The sequence below is a fragment of the Anastrepha obliqua genome, chromosome 2, assembly GCF_027943255.1.
Source record: "Anastrepha obliqua isolate idAnaObli1 chromosome 2, idAnaObli1_1.0, whole genome shotgun sequence".
NCBI classification, from domain to species: Eukaryota; Metazoa; Arthropoda; class Insecta; order Diptera; family Tephritidae; genus Anastrepha; species Anastrepha obliqua.
This window is the reverse complement of record NC_072893.1, coordinates 109,862,301-109,886,467: the sequence shown is the minus strand read 5'-3', so window position 1 is coordinate 109,886,467 and position 24,167 is coordinate 109,862,301. Positions and strand designations below refer to the sequence as shown.

Here is a 24,167-nt window from a genome sequence, read left to right as displayed (position 1 = left end):
TTACAACCATAAATTCGGTATCAAATGAAAAAAAATTTACAAAAAATAAAACAAATCAATTTTTATGTTTCGATTCTGAAACAAATTTACACAGCTGAGTCCGAAAGTACTTCAATACGTTTCAAATAAATTAAGCTGCCTATAGAGACTGCATAGGGTAATGCTTTGACTCTTTGAAGTTTTAGTGTGTAACTAAAAATTCAAAATGGCTTACTTGTTGCGACGTAACAATATAAAGGCCCTAATGGCTAGTACAAATATTAGTTTAGTTATTTATTTACAAGTAAAATAAACTCAAAAATAATTACAGAGTTCTAACTATTTTCAGACTGAGTTTTCATAATCAAAACCAAATTCCTTTTACAAACATTTATCAACATTTAAATATTGGTAAAAAAAATAAAAAATGTATTTTACAAAGGTTAAAAACCCCGCGCTGAACTTAAAAAAAACATGTTCAGTTAAAAAAATTGTGATGCTTTCCATTTCAATTCAACCGGGCTATTCGGGACATGTACTTCGATTTCGATGTAACTCAAATATGCTGCTCTCTGGTCAAATATGCTGTTCTTCGAGTGCGAAACAGGTTTTTTACTCAAAAATTCATTACTAAAAAACAACTGATTTTAACTATTGTGCATTCAGCTCAATTGAAGTTTGAGGTATCCTCTTGATTTGGAAAAGTTAAAAAAAAAAAACAAATACACTTTTTGAAATATTGAATTTCGAAAAAATGTCGCACTTTTTGTTTTTTTGCAAAATAAAAAATGTTTAACTACTTTTTTGCTATTGTTTGTACATGAAGTCACTCGTGCAAGTAATGACGATCATTTTCAACCCAGAATCATTAAAATCGGTACATTTTTGACTAAGTTATGAGCAATTAAAAATTAAATTATTTTTAAATCGAGCCGAAAAACAAAATTGCCGATAAATCTTGAAAAAAAAATTTTTCTTCGGGCGAAAAAAAAATACGTGTCTCATTATTTTGACCAGAGAGCAACATATTTGAGTTACATCGAAATCGAAGTACATGTCCCGAATAGCCCGGTTGAATTGATATGGAAAGCATCTTGTGTATAATTCAAAAATGTATTATAATTTATTTATGGAACAACATCCAGACGCATGTCACAAATAGGAGGTGGAGTTCAGGCAAAGATCTAACAGAAGTGGACGCGCCAATTATTTATTTATTTTTTACTAGCTTTAACCCGCTGCCCCGCTCGCGTAGGAGTAGTTTTGAGGGATTTAGGATATGTATATAAAAGAATTACAAACAATAATTTCATAGAAAATAATTTTTTATTAATAACCATAATATTACAATACCCGGCATCCGTTGTTATGACTCGTTGAATAAAATCAAAGAAACCAATCAGAAAAATATCAAGCAAAATTATTTTTATCATATCATAAAAACATGCCTATAACCCATGATGGAAGGAATAATGAGATGGCGCCTATCGTGGTCCCGTTACTTGGCTCTCAGCGAATTTGACAACGAGTTACGTGATTTTAGCTCCAGTATGGCCAGATTACCATTTTCGTAACTTGATTTAGCATTTCTTTTTGTTATTTAGTGTCGGAGTTTTAGTTCTTTCTTCATGACATTTTTCTAGCCTATTCTAATTAAAATGTAATGTTTATAATTTTGTAAAATATATATTTTTTAATAATTAGTTAAATAATTCACTCAGTTTTATTTAGCTTTACTTTTTTTTAACATCTGGTGGCATTGCCCAGGTGTTGTTGGTGTTCTTCTGCTTTCGGCAGTCAAATCTCTCTCTCGCTTCTGCAGTGTTGCCTAGCTTTGGATATAAAAACGCACTAAAATGCCCGTTTAAGGCAAATAAAACAACAAATTTTTATTGAATGACTTAAAGAACTTTGTATGCGTGACAAATTGTCTTCAGAATGTGCGTTTTTTTTTTAATAAATGTGTTATGGTTATGTACAATTTAATTTATGAGTTTTTTTTTTTTGTTTGTTAAAAGTAAAAAAAAGAAAAGTACAAATACGAAAATACAAAAGCTAACTTATTTTTGAAAACGATTTCTGCGATTTGCATTAACTTCTTCTTATTTATTTATATATAAAAGAAATGTTTTTCACTGCTTCTCTAATTTTATTGATATTGTGATCTATGCTGAAGAAAATAAGCCAAACCGGATTGAAAAATATTAATATTTAAAAAGTTACAAGGGTTTTTAGAAGTTTAAACTTTAACTGCTGTTTTCTCGAAAACTTGTTTTCGCACGTAAGGTACCTTTTCGTAGACCAGGTCACATATGAAATTTCATTTTAAAATGTTCTAAATAGCAGGGAAGCTATAGAGAGACTAGCCGCAAACAGGCAACTGCACATCTATTGGATAGCCGGACATAAGGGCATTGTAGGAAACGAAATTGTATTATAGATGAGATTGTCAAGAGCACAGAGTTTACTTAGATTCGCAAAAGACGTAGACGTATTACAAGATGTCTACTACAAAGAAACTTTATCTCCATCTGGTAACTCTAAGGACATGTAATTGGGTATTTGGCCAAGCTCCTCCTCTAATTTACGGGGAGCAGTTTGATTTTGTTCCGCAATGCACGCTTTGAATGAAAGGGAATTTTTTTCAATAAACTAGGCTTTCTTCTTCTTACACCGAAGAGTAAATGCAGTCACGTACTTTTGTTGGGAATTTAATAAACATATTATGGTAGTTGTGTCGTACATATAAGTAATGGAACATATTTACGCAAGAAAATTTAAATATCATACTATTTAGATTCTCATATAGTTACTCGTACTTAGCTTATTTACATCCCAACATTCTTTCCGTCAGCATGCCCTATCTGAAGTCTGTCCTCGTCTGACGTATCGGCAGACGTGTTGACTTATTTCCTGATGCTAATGTGGCAGGCATTGCCTACTTTGAATACACAACAATACCTATTTAGAAGCATAAATATAAGTAGATTCATACACACCAGATTCATACACACCAAGTACAATTCACTAATACCCTTTTTGGCATCATCGAATAAATGTAAGTAAGAAAATAAATAAGATTCATTTTAATAATTTTTAAACGTAGAGAATCAAAAAAACAAAAGGAAAACGAGTCATGAATGGAAAATGTTTCTAAATGAATTTTTGTACTATAGCCGCAAGTGCGTTATACCCGAACCAATACAAACAACTAACTTTTGATTGAGTTTTTTCTTAAAGTCGATAACACTATTTTATACATATATATATGTATATAATTGGCGCATACACCCATTTTAGGTGTTTGGCAGAGCTCCTCCTCCCATTTGTGGTGTGCGTCTTGATGTTGTTCCACAAATGTATGGACCTACGAACGGCAGATATTTTTTATGAGGAGCTTTTTCATGGCAGAAATACACTCGGCGGTTTGTCCTTGCCTGCCGAGGAGCGACCGCTATTAGAGAAAACTTTTTCTTTATTTTGATCTTCGGCCGAGATTCGAACCTCCATTCTAACACGATAACACTAGTTTACAATTTTACATTTTTTATGTAAAATCGGTCGCTGGGCTCGAAAATTCATTTTTTCTGTCATATACAGGGTGGGCCATATAGCGTTTGCTTTTTGAACCACCTATTTTTTGAGAATGGTAACACAAATGACATGTCAAATGTGTTCATAATTTACTTAAAGGTTTGACATTTACGAAATGGGACGCTTTACGCTTGAACGAAATTGGGAAATATTGAAAACCTATTTCCAAAATTGTGAGTCTTCTTCTTCTTTTCTGATTTTCACATCGGTGGCTACGTCAATAAGCAAAATGGTCAGATTTAGGGCTCAGAAAATCCACACGTTACTGTAGAGAAGCAAATGCATCCACAACGAGTCACAGTTTGGTGCGGTTTTTGGTCTGGCGACATCATCGGGCCATTTTTTTTTTCGAAAATTACCGAGGAGCCGCGGTTACAGTAAATGGCGAGCGTTACCGTGACATGCACAACGAGTTGTTTCCAAAAATTGAAGAGGATGACATGGACGACATTTGGTTTCAACTGGACGGTGCAACTTGTCACACTGCCAAAGTTACACTCGAACTTTTGGCAACCGTTTTTGAAAACCGAATAATCAGCCGAAATTCCGATATCAATTGGCCGCCTCGGAGCTGTGATTTAAGCCCGTTGGACTACTTTTTGTGGGGAGCCATTAAGGACAAGTGCTACGCGAACCATCCAGAGACGATTGATTCTTTAAAACACAAAATCGAAGTTGCCATTCATGAAATTGAAGCCCAAACAATCGAAAATGTGCTCAAAAATTGGGTTGATCGAATGGCCCACTGTAAAGCCAGTCGTGGCAGTCATTTGAACGATATTATTTTTCATTCATAAATGACAATGTTCAATCTTCAAAATAAAAAAAAAAAAGTTTGAAAAAATATTGATTAGTTTATTTTTTATAGCCAATTCAAAAAGCAAATTTTACATGGCCCACCCTATAATTTAGGCATATCGCTAAATAGCGAATTTGAATTAAAGTAAAAACTCCTATTGAAGCATAAAGCGTCACGGCTCTTCGCCAAGGGACACAGTTTTGAGCTATATATCCCAGTTCATTCCACGTAAAATCAAGAGATTTCATTTCAGCTTCTGTTCATTTAAGCGCCTCCAGGTAGTACGTGGCCTCCCCACTCCTCCTCCAGCTTGCTGAAAGGGGTTCCGACGCAGGGCTTGCCTAGCAACATTATCATCACTTGTTTTTAGCGTATGTCCTATCCACTGCCACTTCCTTTTTCGGATTTCAGTCACCTCGCCAAGCTGGCTATTTTTGACGTGATAACGTCTTATAATTCGATTTAACAGGCTGCACGCACGAATAAATGTGTCGTTACCTTGCTCATTTGTCGTTACCTTTCTCATTGTCGTTACCTTGCTCATTTGTCGTTACCTTGCTCATTGCCGTTACCTTGAATGAACTGCAAGCGAAAGCGCGGAGCGAACGACAAAGCAAACGAACGGCAACGTTCGACATCTTGCTCTCTCCTACTTAAATGAGCGTATATATGTATGTATATGCGCATATGTACATATATAAATTCACGTATTTTGAGACGGAGTCCTATCAAGACACTCAGTGTAGAAAGGCCTGAGAGAGCAAAATCGTCGCCACCTGCGCTGCAAGAAAGCAATGAGAAAGCAGCACAATCGGGTAAAGATACGTTAACGCTTCTTGGTGAGACGATTGGGAAGTTGACTGAAGCAATGCGTCTACCGCAACGCTCGATTAACAACCACATAAGGGAACTCCTCGAAACGATCACTAAGCTGCACTCGAGAGCTCAAGAAGAAGCGAAAAACAAGGAAGCCAAGCGAACTGTTCTTGGAAGTGTAATGGCTGGAGGAACTCCGAAAAGACCACGCGACGATAAACAGCCGGGCAGAAAAACGCCACCAAAGAAAAGTAAAACCGAAGAAGAACACAAAGTGTCAGCAAGTGCAGACAAGAACGTCAAAGGAGAGGGTAATGTCAAGAGGACAAACGGTGTTGTGGAAAATGGCTGGATGAGTGTCAAGCGCAAACCAGCCAAGAAGAAAGTGACAAATAAACCACCCCCGAGGCCGGATGCGATTGTCATTGCGCGTTCCGGAACAATGACATACAGTGACATTCTCAGGATAGTTAAAAAAGATGATGCCCTCCAAGAACTCGGCGAAAACGTTACACGCATAAGGAAGACGGCCAAAGGCGAAATCCTGCTACAATTGAAAAAAGAGCAGATGGCCAATACAGGAGCATACCAGAAGAAGATTGGCAAGGTGCTGGGTGACCAGGCGCAAATCAAGGTCCTAACCCACGAGATGTGGGTGGAGATCCGTGATTTAGATGAAATCACAACCAAAGAGGACATAGGTGAGGCTATACGAACGCAAGTTAACGAGCTTAACCTATTTAGCGAAAACGCAATAAAAAGCGTTAGAGCGGCGTATGCAGGCACGCAAACAGCAGTGATAAGCCTACCAGCACTGGACGCAAGGCGACTACTTGAGAAGCAAAAACTGAAAATCGGCTGGGCAGTATGCCGAATAAGAGAAAAGCCTGACTTGAGGAGATGCTACAGATGCCTGGAGTATGGCCACCTAGCGAGGGCATGTAAAAACGAAGACGACAGAAGCCAGAACTGTCTCAAATGTGGAGAAAAGGGACACCAAGCGAAAGTATGCGAGAAAAAGCCCTTCTGCGGGGCTTGTAAAAGAAATGGACGAGAAGATACAAGCCATCAGATTGGAAGCAAAAAATGTCCCCTGTATCAAGCGGCGTATATTAAATCGAAAAAATGAGGATTGAGCAGATCAATCTAAACCATTGCGAGGCTGCACAAGAGCTCCTTAAACAAAGGGTATACGAAAATAAGGTGGATGTTGTGCTAGTCAGCGACCAGCATAAAAACCTAAACATCGGAACGTGGGTCTCGGACAGGAAAAGTAAAGCTGCTATTTGGGCCTGTGGGGGAAATACCCTGCAGGACAAACCGCACACCCACAGTGATTACTATACCCGAGCAAAAATATGTGGCATATACTTCTACAGTTGCTACGCGCCACCGAAACTGACACAAGCAGAGTTCGAAAACCTACTGGATGAACTTGTGCAAAACGCTCGCGGCACCACACCAAACGTGATTGCGGGTGATTTCAATGCGTGGGCCTTGGAATGGGGTAGCAGATATACCAATAAAAGGGGAGATGCCTTGATTAAGGCATTCTCACTGCTTGATGCGGTTCTGCTAAACACCGGGGGAAAAAACACCTTCGAAGTGAATGGTCGCGCATCAATAATCGACATCACTTACGCCAGCAGGGCTCTAGTACGATCAGCAAGCTGGAAGGTGAGTGATTTTTACACAGGCAGTGACCACCTTGCCATTACGGTGGAATTTTCGCATGGAAAAGAAGCCGTACAGAAAAAACAGAATAAGGGCTGGAGGGTGGAGACGCTTGATGAAGAAATGTTCCAAATCATGCTAGAAAAGAACCCAGCTAGCACCAACGATGTGGAACTACAGGCGGAGCTGCTAGTAAAACATGTTAGCAGAGCTTGCGATGCCGCTATGTGCAGGAAAATACAGAGCGTTCCCAGAAAGCCTGTATACTGGTGGAACGAGGAGATCAGCACCCTAAGAAGCGAATGCAAAAAAGCAAGGCGCCTTTCCCAAAGGAGCTATGGGTTGGCAGAACACTACAGGCTCCGCGAGAACTATAAAAAGAAGCGGAAACAATTAAAGAAAGCCATTAAAAGCAGCAAGGCAGCCAGCTTTAAAGAACTGTGCCAGAATGTGGACGAAAACCCGTGGGGTGATGGCTACAAACTCGTTATGGCCAAGGTCAAAGGAGGTAGAGGACAGGCGCCAACTTGCCCTATTCTTTTAGAAAAGATTGTACAGACACTCTTTCCAAAGCAAGATATGCAACCAAGCCAGACCCAGTTCCACGCAGCAGAAAATAGTGTCACAATCAGTGAAGCAGAGGTGATTTTGGCAACGGAAAGTTTCGGCAATGCTAAGGCTCCAGGACCTGACGGCATTCCGAACAAGGCGCTGAAGATCGCTATCAGGCGCAACACAAAGGCATTTGCAGAACACTTCACCAAGTGTATAAATGAAGGCATGTTTCCGAAAGTATGGAAGAAGCAACAACTGGTCCTACTTCAGAAACCAAATAAGCCAGCGGGTGACCCAAGTTCTTATCGGCCACTCTGCATGATAGATACTATGGGTAAAATCTTGGAGAAACTAATCTGCGCGCGCCTGGAACAGCACCTAGAGAAAGCGCCGGCTGAACTATCCGAACATCAGTTTGGTTTCCGAAAAGGTCGTTCAACCATCGATGCCGTCAGGAGGGTGACAAACATTGCAAGTAAGGCTATTGAAGGTGACAGGTGGATGCATGGTGATAAAGAATACTGTGCAGTTGTCACCCTGGATGTCAAGAACGCCTTCAACTCGGCATACTGGCCCCATATTATAAAGGCTCTTGAAGAGAAAAAAACGCCAGCATACTTAGTACGGGTTATAAACAGTTATCTGTCGGAAAGAGTACTTCTGTACAACACAGATGAAGGTCCCAAGAGATATGCAGTAACGGGCGGTGTACCGCAGGGTTCTGTACTGGGCCCGATACTATGGAATGCATTATATGATGGGGTACTGCAACTCCCAATGCCGAGGGAAGTGCAAATAATAGGATACGCAGACGACATTGCGTTGACCATAGTCGCCAAAACAATCCCTCAGATCCAGAGTATCTGCAGCGAGGCAACAACAAAGGTCAAACAATGGCTAACGGCGGCTAAACTCCAGCTAGCAGGGCAAAAAACAGAAGCAGTCCTCATTACGAGTAGAAAAAAGTTAGAAACGACCACACTAAACATTGATGGGTTTAACGTCACAACACAGGCGGCACTACGATATTTGGGTGTAATGATCGATGCTCGACTAAGCTTCAGGGAGCACATTGAAAAAGCATGCGGAAAGGCATCTATGGTGACGGCGGCACTGTCAAGAATCATGGCCAACATCGGTGGTCCCACTCAGAGTAGAAGAGCGCTCCTGGCTAAAGTTACCCAGTCTACGCTCATGTATGCAGCACCCATATGGGGTAAAGCCCTGATACAGAAAACATATGCGAAGAAGGCGGAAATAGTTTTAAGACTTATTTCCCTTAGAGTTGCCTGTGCTTTTAGGACAGTGTCGTTTGAAGCAGTATGTGTCATATCAGGTATCATGCCACCAGACATAATGGCCTCTGAACTGGGTAGAGTGTACGACAAAGCCAAAAGCCTAAACAGGCGATTAACGGCGGAAGAGCGTAAAGAAGAAAGACGGGGGAGCATAACTGAGTGGCAAAATCGCTGGGACTTAGCGACAAAAGGGAGATGGACGCATAAACTTATCAGAAGCGTACAGGCTTGGGTTGAGAGAGGACATGGTGACACAGACTACTACCTCACACAGTTCCTGACGGGGCATGGATGCTATAGAGAGTATCTCCAAAGACTCGGCCACGAGGACGCAGCTGACTGCTCGTTCTGCGGCAACGGTAGCGAGAACGTGGAACATGTCTTCTTCTCCTGCCCGAGATACGCATCTGAAAGAATGTGCATTGAAGAAATCATTAAAGAAAAAATAACCCCGGGCAACATTGTAGATCACATGCTGCAGTCGAAGTTGGTGTGGGCCAAGATGAAAGAGTGGTCCGCAAATGCGCTACAGGAACTGCGGAAAAAGGAATGGGAACGCAGTAAAGAAAGAAGACTAAGGAGTAATGAAGGGTACACGGAAAGATAGATATAAATGAAGAGCCATAATGGCTAGCTTGGCCCTGCGATGCAATGCTTAAACGGCGGTACCGCAGGGCAAACGAAAGCTACAGAGGTCGGAGTTAGGGTTTAGTACGTAGGTGTACTGTTTCGCAAGTCCAGCTTAGTAGTAATACTGACTGTGCGTGGTCGCGAATGAGGTGCACCCTTAGCGATCAGTATGAATCGTGCATGCCGTCTATATTGACGGTATCTATGTAAGATTCCCCCTTCGGATAAAAAAAAAAAAAAAAAAAAAAAAAAAAAAAAAAAAAAATTCACGTATTTGTATTTGCATATGCCTTCTTATTGATTATTATTAATTTGATTTACTTGAAGAATTTAAAATAAAACCAAGTTTGTTAATAATACCTGTTGTTTTAATGTTATTATTATTTTTTGACGTGATAGCGTCTTATAATTCTATGTAGCCGGCTGCACGCACCAAAAAATGCGTCGTTACCTTGCTTGAACAGCATGTTATGTTATGTTATGTTATGTTATGTTATGTTATGTTATGTTATGTTATGTTATGTTATGTTATGTTATGTTATGTTATGTTATGTTATTTTATGTTATGTTATGTTATGTTATGTTATGTTATGTTATGTTATGTTATGTTATGTTATGTTATGTTATGTTATGTTATGTTATGTTATGTTATGTTATGTTATGTTATGTTATGTTATGTTATGTTATGTTATGTTATGTTATGTTATGTTATGTTATGTTATGTTATGTTATGTTATGTTATGTTATGTTATGTTATGTTATGTTATGTTATGTTATGTTATGTTATGTTATGTTATGTTATGTTATGTTATGTTATGTTATGTTATGTTATGTTATGTTATGTTATGTTATGTTATGTTATGTTATGTTATGTTATGTTATGTTATGTTATGTTATGTTATGTTATGTTATGTTATGTTATGTTATGTTATGTTATGTTAAAGTCTATTATGTTATGTTAATGTTAACTCATTCTCTATATCCATACAAAATATCTATCAAACAAATAAAATTAAAATTTTCTTTTGAAAAATGCAACCATTCAATCAGTATTTTCTTATGACGTTATCACGTTAAACTATCGTCAGTAAACCGACTTTACAGACAACCTCTTTTTTTAGCATGTCCGTGTTGGTACAGGGTCAAAAAGTTCGCAAAAAAAAGCGCAGGCAGCGGTTGGCAAACGTTTTCAGGCGTCTCGTTATTGCCCCGGTTACTTTCCGTGTGGTGTGAATTAAAAGCAGTTAAATTTGATATCTTTCGTTTGACTTGATTTTTTAATCAAATTAAAAGTTTTCAAGCAATTTACAAAGTTAAAACAAGTTTTTTTTTTTTTTGCAGAAATATCAAAATTTTCACTTTATATCTTAGGAAATGTGCTTGGTATATAAAAGCGAATTTCAAAAAAACCTTTTGTGTCCATTTCTTAAACCTAATATATTTAAAAAAAAATGTAAGATATAAATGAAGAGAGAATAAAAATACGCCCTTTGCATTGACGAGCCTTAAGTAAAGTTTAGCAAGTGGCCAACAAAGAATTGATGCTTGAGATATCAGTAGCTTGTTTCGTTAGCAACAAATTGCTTGAGATAATAAGTTTAAATTATATAACTGCATATTAATAAAATCCTTGTAAGATTTTTTGAAGGACAACAAGAATGCAGGTATCACACTTTAAAAACGAAAAATTCTCGTTCATTCGTTACACGTAAATGCCAGTCATCGTCAAGGAAAAAAATGATCAAAAGTCAATAAAAACTTACAGTCACTTCAAACTTTCACTTTATTGTACTAGAATTAAATAGACTATAAAACTGCAAGCCTATTTTTTTCTTAATTTTAATAAAAAAGTTTTAAACGTTGATGTAAATTTGTCGAATTTTTATAGATCTTGTACAGAGATTGAAACTTGAATTCCCATATTAATTCAAAATTTATTAAAAAAATATTTAAAATTAATTGGTAAAAAAATATAGTCAAAACTTATCAATATGATCCTGCCCCCCAACACGTAATAGACGCAAGGTGAAGCCTTGAATTCTATAAGTCAGCCAAAGTTGCTGGACAATGAGTTCTGTTGGAAGGAGTACAGGGATCTACTAAAAGTATACAAGAAAGAGATATGAAAAGCCAAGAGAGAATCTTGGAAAGAAATCTATGTCAAGAACAATACGAAAAATTAACTGGAAGTGGGCTGACAGCTGTGAGGACTCTCTAGAAGACCTAGTCAGCACACATTTTCCAGGGTGTGCACGACAACCCGACGAACCTAATTACGACCAACAAGATAGAATGGGCGATACAAAGTTTCGACCCATATAAATCGCCAGGACTGGATGGAATCTTCCCAGCCATGCTCCAAAAAGTAAGCCATCTTGTGGTACCATGGTTAAGAACGATATTCAAGGGATGCTTGAGGTTCAGCTACGTTCCTGTATTGTGGAGAGAGGCGAGAGTTGTGTTTATTCCAAAAGCGGGAAGAAGCAACGCTCTCTACTCGAAGGAATAAAGGTCCGTTAATCTGACTTCATTTCTCCTGAAAACGTTAGAGAAGAGAGACCCAATTGCGCCGGACGAATTATCCATGGCGCAGCATGCTTACACTAAAGGCAGATCTACTGAAACTGCACTTCACTCACTTGTACTAAACATAGAAAAGGCGTTAGAATATAAGGAGTATGCTCTAGGAGTATTTCTAGATATATCAGGGGCCTTTAACAACGTGACAAAAGATGCTATTTTAAATAGCATAGAGTCACTTAATGTGCAACCCGCGGTTTATCGATAAGACAGCTATTAGCTAGCAGAAATATAAGAGCGGAGTGGAAGGATGCGAGCGTCACAAATATGCATGCAGAGGTACTCCGCAAGGTGGGGTACTATCGCCGCTATTATGGTTACTTGTAGCAAATGAAATGCTCAAGAAACTTGACGGAGGGGCACGAAAACTAGTGGCGTATGCCGATGACATAGCTATATTAGTTATGGGAAAGTACCTGGACACCATCAGTAATGTGATGAACAACACGCTTAAAACGGTACACCAATGGACATCTCGCGCAGGACTAGGGATAAACGCGGAAAAAACGGCCATGGTACTTTTTACCAGGAAGTACAAGGTCCCGGCGTGGAACCTCCCGAAGCTAGGCAACAACGAACTACTTCTCAAAGATTATGCAAGGTACCTCGGAGTAATACTGGACAGCAAATTGCTGTGGAAGCACAACGTTGAGGAGAGGGTGAAAAAGGCCAGTAATGCGTTGTACGCATGTAAAAGAATGTTGGGCGTTACTTGGGGTCTATCACCCTCCCTGATGCATTGGTGCTACACAGCAGTAGTCACACCGATATTGCTGTACGGAACCTTAGTATAGTGGACTGCGACAAGAAAACTGGCATCTTAATGCCACTGGAAAGGATTCAACGATTCGCTACGCTGTGCATAACAGGAGCGATGAAAACCACTCCAACGGCGGCGCTGAAAATGATGCTCAGCATGCCAACTATTGACCTTATGGCGGAAAACCTGGCAGCGAAACCCGCAAGGAGGCTAGTGGCTGCGGGGGTATTCACCTGCAGAACCTTCGGTCACAGCTCAATAGGAAAGTGGAGCTCAGGTTGCACGGACTACATGACTCCGTACTTTAATTGGGTGAGAAGGTTTCACACTACAATTGAAGAGGAGGGATGGCACAAAGGCATGAAGCCTGGCCATAGAACTTTTCACATCTATACAGACGGCTCTAAAACTTTAGACGGAGTGGGAGCGGGATAAGGCAGCCTATCAAGCTGCCAGACCACAGCAGAATTGTCCAAGCGAAAGTTTTTGCTGTGGGGAAAGCCGCGGAGCTAGCCAACACTAGAACAAGAAACAACTCAACAATTAATATATACGTAGACAGTCAAGCAGCAATAAAAGCAATAAGCTCATATTGCATTAAGTCCAAAAATGTTCGACGGAGCAGGGAGGCCATAGAAAGGCTAGCCACAAAGAGTAGGCTGCATATCAACTGCATTATGGGAAACGAAATAGTAGATGAGATAGCAAAAAGTGCTGTTAGACTAGCTTTTGAACAAGAGAGCGACATACCAAAACCGCTAAATACAATATACAATGAAATGGACGACTACAAGAAAAGGCGAGTGGAAGCTAAGTGGACTAATCTGACCACATGCAAAACAGCAAAAGTCATGTGTAGAACTAACTACAAAAAACTGACTCAATTCGTACTTATACTTTCGCGTAAGGAATGCAGAACTATAATAGGTATACTAACAGGTCATAATCTATTGGCTGCACATGTGTACAAGATAGGGATTGCTAACACGGGCAAGTGAAGGAAATGCATTCTCTCTGCAGGAAACTTTAGAACACCTTCTGTGCGTTTGTCCGGCATTATTAAAAACGCGACTAAAATGCCTGGGAGGCCCACTCTGGAGGCTCTGGAGGACGTCGCAAAAGCGGAGCTCCCAGCTCTACTTAGATTCGCCAAAAGCGCTGACATCCTACATGATGTCTACTTTAGGTATTCATAGAGGTCGGTCTCCATCTGGTATCGCTAGGGACCAAAAAGTCTATGCGTTTCTTATTACCAACCAGACTAACCTTACCTATCCTATCAATATGTTACTCACCGAATGATCGTTTTTCTGTCGCAATCAAGGCCCATTGGACCAGTAGTAGCAAAAGAAAAAAAACAACGATCGCAATGTATTTTGTGTTTGCTTTTAGTTCCTAAAATGTCAAAATCTATGAACAAAGATTGACAGCTTTAAACACAATTTGACATTTTAGAATCCGAATAAATAGCAAACATGAGAATCACCGGCTCTGCTGATGCTACCTGTTCAATTTGTCTTGACTTCAATCGAAAATCCCAAATTTATTCTATTATGTAATTTATTATATCGGCCGCCGTAGCCGAATGGGTTGGTGCGTGATTACCATTCGGAATTCACAGAGAGATCGTTGGTTCGAATCTCGGTGAAAGCAAAATGAATAAAAAAAACATTTTTCTAATAGCGGTCGCCCCTCGGCAGGCAATGGCAAACCTCCGAGTGTATTTCTGCCATGAAAAAGCTCCTCATAAAAATATTTGCCGTTCGGAGTCGGCTTGAAACTGTAGGTCCCTCCATTTGTGGAGGCGCACACCACAAATAGGAGGAGGAGCTCGGCCAAGCATCTAACAGAAGTGTACGCGCCAATTTTATTATTATTATTAATTATTTATGTAATTGTGAGATCTGTTTTCTTCAATATTTTTAAATTTTTTCTTTTTCTCTTAACTTACAGTTTATTTATACAATATTGGCCGTCGGTTCATATCCATCGCCACACCTTTTGATGCTGCTCGAAATCCCAAAGCCTCTCCAAAGTGTCGCTCACAAATGCGACGTTTTTTAGAAGGCTTGAACAACTTTGATTTTTGGGCTCTGAAAAGTAAGTACACAATTTTTTTTTTTTAATTTAAGAAACTTAAATATTTTTATAGTCAGAATCTCATTAAAGCCAACAAAAACCATAACACAATTTTAATTTTTTTATTGAAAAATTACTCAATTCGGCCATAAACGAGACAAATCTTTTAATTAAGATTTGTACTTTGATTAATTTTAATTATTTTAAATTTTAATTGTATCAACTCATGCTCTCGAAACTGCCAATATTGTGCTTTTATGGAAGCCATTTAATTTTTTTGGGGCGATATATCGATTCCAGTTATTAGATTACTCGTATGCAAATAAAACTCCTCAGCCTTTAATTGGAAGTTAGGAAAGGAAGAGTAAATAGAGATGGTGTAAGACAGCAGGGGTTAGTCTGGCTACTAAATCAGTTGCTTTAATTGCATCATAAATATCTCCTCTGAGCACCATCGATTTGCACGAGCATAGAAGGATCTCGCAGAATTCAGATGCAATCAAAAGCGAAACAAAGCATATTCCGACCAGTTTTGAGCGCACCATCGTCGATCCCAGTGTCCCAATTTCTGCTTGGCGGTCAGAATAAATATTTACTTCTTTTACAGTAATTACTCAAGTATGCAGCCAATCAGCTGCTTCTTTGGTTTCGGCTACCTCTGTGTGCAGCAGACTGAAGTGGTCGGGCAGCCTGGATTTCAGATTGATGGGGAACTCCTCGCAAAATTCACCTCCCCAACTTTCCGTCTAGCTTCGAGTCATCCGTGAATAGGTTCAGCGTACTCTTTTTTCAAATTCTGCACCCCACTTACACTGCCCTCGATGGCATGTGGGATATCTCACTTGTTCCAGGGGGAGAAACTCAAACATTTTTAGAATATTTGAATGTCCGCAAGTGAGGTCAAGCCTGTAGCCCCAGCATAGGGGCTTCAGCGACAACCCCCCCCCCCCCTCTCCATGCAGTATTATTATATATTAACAACTCTAGCCAAGAGGCCACATCTCTTGCCAATAGCGCCCCTGCGTCCATACAAGGCAGCTGTTGCTTTTTTTATACTCTCCTCAATATAGCTGTCTGTCAAGGATTAGACTAGGTATTTCACCTTGTCAGAAAACACCAACGGACCGGAGCGCCCCTTACTGAGGGACAGATTCTTCGCCAGACCAGCTCCTCCCGCAAGCCGTTGACATCAACAACCGAGAGTAACGGTGAGAGAATACCTACTTTCGGGATGTCCCCACTCATCTACCGGTGGAGAAAAGCGGCGCCTTATTCTACTATGAGCGACAAACGCCCTTGAGAAATTTCACTCCTTATGTTCCTTTCAAGAGTCTTCAGCAAGAAGGATGAAAGACTGATTGTCCTGAAATTCCTGACCAGTTTTGATTAAAAATTATAAATATCGTTTTGAAACAGATAATAATATTTTTAAAATATGATTCATATTCTGAGTATATTACTTAAAAATTGTATACAACAACATTAAAGAACATTAGGTAAACGAATAGGTGGCCAGAAGCAGAGATAATTAAAAATCAAATTAAATTATGTTTAAATTAGATTTGCACTAAAAACTTACATAGCAAATTATTGGCAGTTTTCCACCATCGGTGGCAGCCACATGCCAGTATGGTTGCACTCTCAAGGTAAGTTTGTTGCCAAAAATGTTTGTTTACATAAACAAAAAACGGGAAAAACATGACTTAAAAGAGAATTATAAAAATTAAAAAGTGACGTAACTGTCAAAAGCCGCGCCTCAACCGATTGCCAAATAAGCAATAACAATCAAAATTAGCAAAGCACGCATGAATTGCTTTAGAAATATAAATAAAATATTCTAGAATGAATATTTTGCGACTTCATATGAAATACAATCAAGCCAATAAATAGATGTTGCAATAAAGAATGGCTTTTTTCACGTCTACTAAAACAGATATTAATAATTCTTAACCTTTTATTTATGTAACGTGTGTGTGTGTGTGTGTGTGTACATATTAAATTGGTTCTCAGTTGCCATTCAACATCTCATAATCACAACTGTTCGTCATAAATACTTACGTGTATGTACATGTAACAATTCGCAAACCAAACGCCATTTTACTTTGCACAGTTCATTCATCTAAGCAGCCTTGACGATTTCATGCAAGATTGCATTTTTTCAAGTTTTCAAGCAAAGTAACACCTTGTAAATGCTACAATCAAAATTTGAAGGTCACTCAGCGAACTTTACCCAGTTTTGACGGTGCCACCACAGAACGATACAAACGACTGGTCTGGTCTAAGCGTCTCAAGTGCACTTAGAATTGCAGCCTCAGTCACAGTCAGTGCCACAGCAAACGGGCTACTGCGTATGTTTACAACAACAACAACAGCTGCAGCAAGTTACAGAAAAAATATAAATAAATGCATACCTACCATACCCACAAGCTATAATCAGCATCAAAAAAACAAATAAAAATATTTTAGAACTGGCGGCCATCGACCGAGACCCGGCCGCTGCGGCGTCGTAGCATTGACCAAAACCAAAGTCTAAAATGCATGCCGCGAATGTGTGGCTAGCACGACAGAAGCATTAACTGGCATAGCTTCTACACTGAACCCAAAAGAACAACATTCAGTGGCCAAGTGCAACTGCAGCTACAACAATCACAGACGTTTAGAATTTCGTGTTTTGACACGGCTGGCACTTTTAGTTATGTTGGCTACGTCTGCAACAACAATAAATGCTCAACGTCAATACTTGGCGCTACATAATAAAAAAATACTAATTCTTTCGATTCAGCCACACACATTAATATAATAAGCACACAAATGCATTCTACAACAACAATAAATTGTATTCACCTGCCGAGTTCAAGTATCCGTCGATGCTTATCACGTGAAATAAAATAAACAAACATACAATACAATTTTGTAAAAGAACTTAGTTCTTTAAATTCAATCCCGATTTTGCTAATCCCGAATTAAATACGTCAAAGGCACAAGTCTTTTTTAATGCATACAATTTTTAATACAAAAGAAATTTAATTAAATGAAATACAATTTTTTAATAAAAAAAACTTTTAATGAAAAAATTTAAAGTGAGTTTTAAAGTGAATTTTTTATAAAAAAAAAAATTATTTTATTAGAAACAAATTTAATTATTAAAAAAATGTTTTTATTAATTTTATATTTCTTAAAAAATTTTATTTGATTTAATTAAAATTTTTTAATAAATATAATTTTTTAATGTAATTCTATTTAATTGAATTAATTTTTTTTTTAGTAAATATAATTTTTTAATAAAAAAAATTGTAATTTGTTTTAAATTAAATGATATACAATTTTTTAATAAAAAAAACATTTCATGAAATTATATACAATTTTTTAACAAAAATGTATTATATTAAATACATTTTTTTATCAAAAGGAATTTAACAAAAAAAATTTTAATTTTGTAATTGTTCAACCGTTTTGAACAAGTGATCTGATTTTAAACCTTCGATAAATGAATGAAAATTTATTCTGGGTTGGCCACTCGTTAAACTTTACTTAATTATGGCCAATGACAAAATTATTATTTTTATTCTCATGCGAATCTATTGCAGATTGTTTTTCATTTACAAGTACATATATCTTAATTTGTCTCAAAAAGGTAAGGTATATTAGGTTTACGAAAAGAGTAAAAGAAAAATAATAATTCCGAAAAAAGTTTTTTATACTGCCTAAATATATATAATTTTTAAACAATTTTTTCATACGAGGGGTGCCTTTTATATGTCGGGATTTGGCAACCCTGGTGTTGCAATCTGGCAACTGACAGCTGTATCGCAAAGTTTGACATTTGGCTTTTACGTACTCAGAACGTTTTGAAATACCAGCGCTATTTGTGTTGTTTACAGTAACTTAAAAGATTCATCTCGGTCCAAAAATGGAATTAAATCGTGAACAATTTCGTGCGATTATTTTTTACAACTTTCGACGTGGATTACTCGTAACTCAGCAACATTGCATGGATGAACTTAATTCATTCTTTGGCGATGAAGTTCCACCAAGGACCAGTGTTTATCGATGGTATGGTGAATTCAATCGTGGTCGTAGTTCACTCCAAGACGAATTTCGTGAAGGTCGTCCAAAATCAGTTGTTGTTCCGAAAACCATTGATGCTGTGTGCGAACTGATATTGCAAGATCGTTATGTGACCTATCGTGAGATTGAGACAATCTTAGGCATTAGTGGGACCAGCATACATTCAATATTGCATAAACATTTGACTGTCAAAAAAATTTGTTCGCGTTGGATCCCACACAATTTGTCAATCGCTCAAAAAAAGGCTCGTGTCGATTGGTCGAAGGAAATGCACAAAAAATACGATCGCGGGGCTTCGAAACACGTCTATGACATCGTGACAGGTGATGAATCATGGATTTACGTGTATGAGCCCGAAAGTAAACAGCAGTCGACTGTAAGGGTGTTTCAAGATGAGCCAAATCCAACAAAAGTTGTTCGCGCACGAAGCACTTCCAAACAAATGGTCGCCTGTTTTTTCGGAAAAACTGGATATGTCGCAACCGTACCACTAGAACAACGCAGAACAGTAAATTCTGAATGGTACACAACCATTTTTTTGCCAGTTGTCTTCCAAGAAATTAGGAAAACCAATCGCCAAAGACGGATCACTCTTCACCAGGACAATGCGAGCTCTCACACATCGACTCAAACAGCTGCATTTTTGAGCACCCAAAACATCGAATTAATGGGTCATCCGCCGTATAGTGCTGACTTGGCACCGAATGACTTCTTTTTATTCCCGTACGTGAAAAACAAACTGAGAGGTCAACGACACCTGAAGAAGCGATTGCGACATTCAGAATGCATGTTTTGGAGGTACCTCATTCAGAGTGGCAAAAGTGCTTCGACAATTGGTTCAAACGCATGCCAAAGTGTATAGATCTTCATGGAGAATATTTTGAAAAACAATAAAGTGATTTTCGAGGATTAAAATTTGTTTTTGTTCTCTAATCCCGACATATAAAAGTCATCCCTCGTATTAGTAAAGTTGTAACTAAATACCACCAAAGACAATAATGTTCTCTTTCAAAGGGAAGGGACATTTTAATTCCAAACCCTAACATAATTACTTATTGTTAATATTAACAGATCGTAATTTATAATGGAAATAAAAAAAAAAAAAAAAAACAATAGCATTCATTTCTTTCTTCTTCTAGCAATTATTTATTGTTAATATTAACAGATCGTAATTTATAATGGAAATAAAAAAAAAAATAGCATTCTTAATTCCGTAAAGTTATATGGCAGACCCTTTACAAGATAAATAAATATACAGGCACAACGGTCTAACAGTTTTATTATATTTAGAATAGGTTTGACAGAACTCACTGAAGTTATTTATAATTTTGAGTAGGAACGGTATGGGTTTACAATTTCAGTCTCATCTCATCTCTAAAATGGTAGCACCCATATGAAGAGTCCCTGAGTCGGGCCTGGGCTGAGAAACGCACACTTGTAAACTTACATGCACATCTGTTCACTAAATACAAACATATATGTATGTGTGTAATATAATATATAAATTCCAATTCTGTATATTATTCGCATCTTTATGAGTATTTTATATACATTTTAATTTTTATTGTAAATTTTTTTCTTTCAATTAGTTTGAGCTTTGCACCCAAACAAACTAGTTCGATAACTTGCAGGCCTTGCATTTTTTGTTCTTCGTGCTAAATAAAAAAAAAAAACATCCACCAAGGTTAGAACAAATGGCGAACGTTAAAATTCTAAACAATTTTCAATTTCTCAATATTATAATACAAAGTCTCTCGTTTTAAGCGTTTTAAACTCCACAGTGTATTATATGAGACCAAGTAAAATACTAAACAATAAAAGTGCTTGTTTTAAATTACAGAGTTATGTAATTATGCTCGTGAATTTGCTGACAGCGCAAGTGGCAAGAATTGCATTTATCTGTTTAAGAGCTTAGCGGGGGATTTGTAATTTTTTCGCAAATTGTGCTTGAATTGATTTGTGTGAAGTTTTTATTACAAATATGTGAATGCTAAATAAAGAACGGAAAATATAAAATGGTTATACATTGAATGTAAGAAATATTTTGGTTGGAATTGAGTGTAAATATGAGACTAATATTCTTAGTCATAAATAGCATAAACGTTTTGTTTAGGAATGAACATATGTGTAAAGATTGTTGAAGAGTTATTTTTTCGTAAATTTAATTCTTATCGAAGTCATACTTGACCCCAAGCTCCACTGGAAGCTGCACATAGAAAATCGAGTTAAGAAGGCCAATATAGCCTTCTACGCCTGTAAATCTATGTTCGGCAAAAAATGGGGTCTCAAGCCACGTGTCGTACTTTGGATGCACAACTTAGTGGTTCTGCCAATTTTGACATACGGTTGCCTAGTTTGGTGGGTAACTCTTCAGAAGGGCTACAACTTCACTAAATTAGAGACAGTGCAGAGAACTGCATATGTGGGCATCACTGGTGCCTGTAGAACATGTCCCAACGCTGCGCTCAACGTTATTTTCCACTTAATTCCTGTGGATCTGCAGGTTAAATCCATTGCTGCTCAGAGTGCTATTAGACTGAAGGAGTTTGGCCTTTGGAGACAACTCCCTGTAGCACATATCAGCATCTTGAAGCAGATCTCCCCTTCCTTCTCTGATATTCGCACCGACCTCTCCATCCGCAAACTGTGCTTTGAGGGTTGTGCTAGGGCTATCTTTCCGAGCAGGCGAGAATGGAAAGAGGGGAGAGTTGGTGCGGATATAGATGCCTCTGTTTTCACTGACGGATCCAAAATGGAGTCTGGAGTGGGAGAGGGGGTCTACTCCAAATCAGCCAGCATTTCGGTCTCCTATAAACTGCCGGAGACAAGCAGCGTCTTTCAAGCAGAGGTCTTCGCGATCCTGCAGGCATGCAAAATACTTCGGGATCGCTGTTGGGAGGGAGACATTAATATTTTTTCCGATAGCCAAGCTGCAATCAAGGCACTGTCGTCGCCGTATTGCAGCTCTATTCTCGTGAACTCCTGCAAGGAGGAACTTAAACGCCTCGAACGTGCAGGAAACATTTCCCTCATCTGGGTTCCTGGGCACAGGAATATAGAGGGAAATGAAATTGCCGATGAGCTTGCCAGGAAGGGGGCGGCAGAACCGGATCCAGCTGCCCTCTTCTTAGACATCGGTACCACCTTGGCCGTCGTTAAAGGGAAACTACACAATTTCTTTCTAAGAAAAGCGCAAGACAGATGGAGGTCTGTCTCATCGTGTGCCATTTCAAAAGCACTATGGCCTCAATACGATATAAACAGAACGCTTAAGGTCATGGGAACCCCCCGCCATTCAATTTCCAAACTCATTGCGGTGATCACTGGCCACAGGGTGATCGGCACTAATGCGGAGAAGCTTGGAATTCCGTACAACCCCCCATTGCAGAAGCTGTGGGGATCCTGCAGAGAAAGAGACTGTGGAACACTTTCTCTGCAAATGTCCGGCTCTGGCGGCTAAGCGCTTGAGATTCCTCAGCGTCACCTTTGGGGATGACTTGATGAAATTCTCCAACCTAGATCCCTTTTCTCTCCTCCGCTACATCAACAGCAGGATGGCTGTAGACGGTTTTATATCCTCCCTTAATCCTTTCACAGGTAGTGGTCCACTTTATGGTATCAAAACGGCACGTAAGTGCTACTTGTAGCGTACATGAGGTACTCTTGCCATCTTACCTACCTACCTACCATAATTGGCCGATCTTTAAAAGCTAATCTTGCTCTATTCACAGAATTTTGTACTTTTGCTTTCGATGATAGACGCCGAGTTGATACAGTCTATACGAACTCTTCTTAGGCTTTTCACAAACTCAACAACTCAATTTTAATCTCCAAATTACGAAGTTTTGGGTTCACTCGTCGTAAGTGTTTAATTGTCGTTGATAATGTTTCTTCTCATTCTTCGTTCCCCTTTCTGGTGTTCCTCAGGGCTGAGGGTCAATTACTCTTCATCATATTTATTAATGATATTTCTGATTGTTTCCAAATTTCGATTTTTTTGTATTTATTTTATATATTTTTTATAAATTTTATAAATTACAAGTCTTTCTGACCGCTCCGGTATCGAAATAACATCGCGGCATGGTATGATAAAGATCACCTAGATTTAAACTACGGACACTCAAGTATTCTTAGAAACTTAGAGTTTATCTTCATGGTGCTTGATCAATGGACACCCTCACTTTTCCTTTCCGGTACTTTTTCCGTTCATATTCTCTCAAGGGAAGAGTGGGCGGTGTGCAACACTTGCAGACAAAGCGTAACAAACATGTTTACGGATGGCTCGAAGTTGGTGAAGTATTCTACGAGGAGCTCCCCATCCAGCTCAAATATAGACTACCGGACCACTACAGTGTTTTTCAAGCGGAGGTAGCGGCAATTAAAGAAGCTGTAATGGAGGTAAATATCTACTGCGACAGCCAGGTGACAATTGGGGCTTTGGACTCGTTGTTTGTGCGTTCGAAATTAGTCAGGAAATGCCTGACTTTTCTCTCGACTGCATCCGAATACTTCGATATTAGGATCATTTGTGTCCTTGGTCACAGTGGCATAGCGGGATACTGCTGGCCTGATGAACTGGCCAGACAGGGGACCATCGAGACGATTTCACCGCAAAATGAGAAGATTGGGGTTCCCTTGAGAACCTGAGGTCTGCCCCTAAGAAGTTGGGACTCGCACCAACTCAGGCTAACAATACCGCAGCTCTCAAATTTGGTGGGTGTCCTTACTGGGCATTCTCCATTAGGTATCTATGCGTTAAGACTTGGGATTTCCTCAAGTCGTTTTTGCAGCAGCTGTTGGAGCTTGGGGTGGAATCATCTCAGCACCTTCTCCTCAGCTGACCTGCTCTCGTCGGGCTAAGATTCAGATATCTGGGATCACACTTTTCAGTTTTTGTTTTTGTTTTCCCCTTTTTTCTTCCTCTGTATGGCATCATAATGGACAAATTTGATTATCTGTCCGAGTGGTACCTAATTTTTGCAGCCATTTATCCTAACCCAAGAATAGTGGAAAATCCATTTTTCGAACAATCGCATGATAGCAACTCTTTAGACTTTTTAAGGCAAACAGAATTTTTACTTCCTGGCCGCTTACATAGCTAGCAATTGCTTACTCATGGTTGCATAAAAGTTATAGTCTAACTACGGTCAATTATTGTTTCTCATTTTAATACGAATTTGCTGATTTTTTTGCCGCAAATTAAAAACACAAACCGGCAGACCGACTTAATTTTTAAATTTGCTTTAGCGCTTATACTTTCTATTAAAATCTTCTTATAAGTTTATATATGTGTGGTATAATATATTTCAACCATTTATGCAAAAATATTTATTTA

At 38.6% G+C, this 24,167-nt stretch overlaps 1 protein-coding gene across 3 annotated transcripts in view; it reads left to right on the top strand.

The window, feature by feature from the left end:
* LOC129237352 (nose resistant to fluoxetine protein 6) overlaps nt 1–24,167 on the top strand; it is a 116,146-nt gene that overhangs the window by 44,394 nt on the left and 47,585 nt on the right. For all 3 annotated transcript variants that reach the window (XM_054872040.1, XM_054872039.1, XM_054872038.1), the window contains exon 3: nt 14,639–14,785. In XM_054872040.1, coding sequence (XP_054728015.1) covers nt 14,639–14,785 — 147 coding nt within the window. The remainder of the gene's footprint in view (nt 1–14,638; nt 14,786–24,167) is intronic.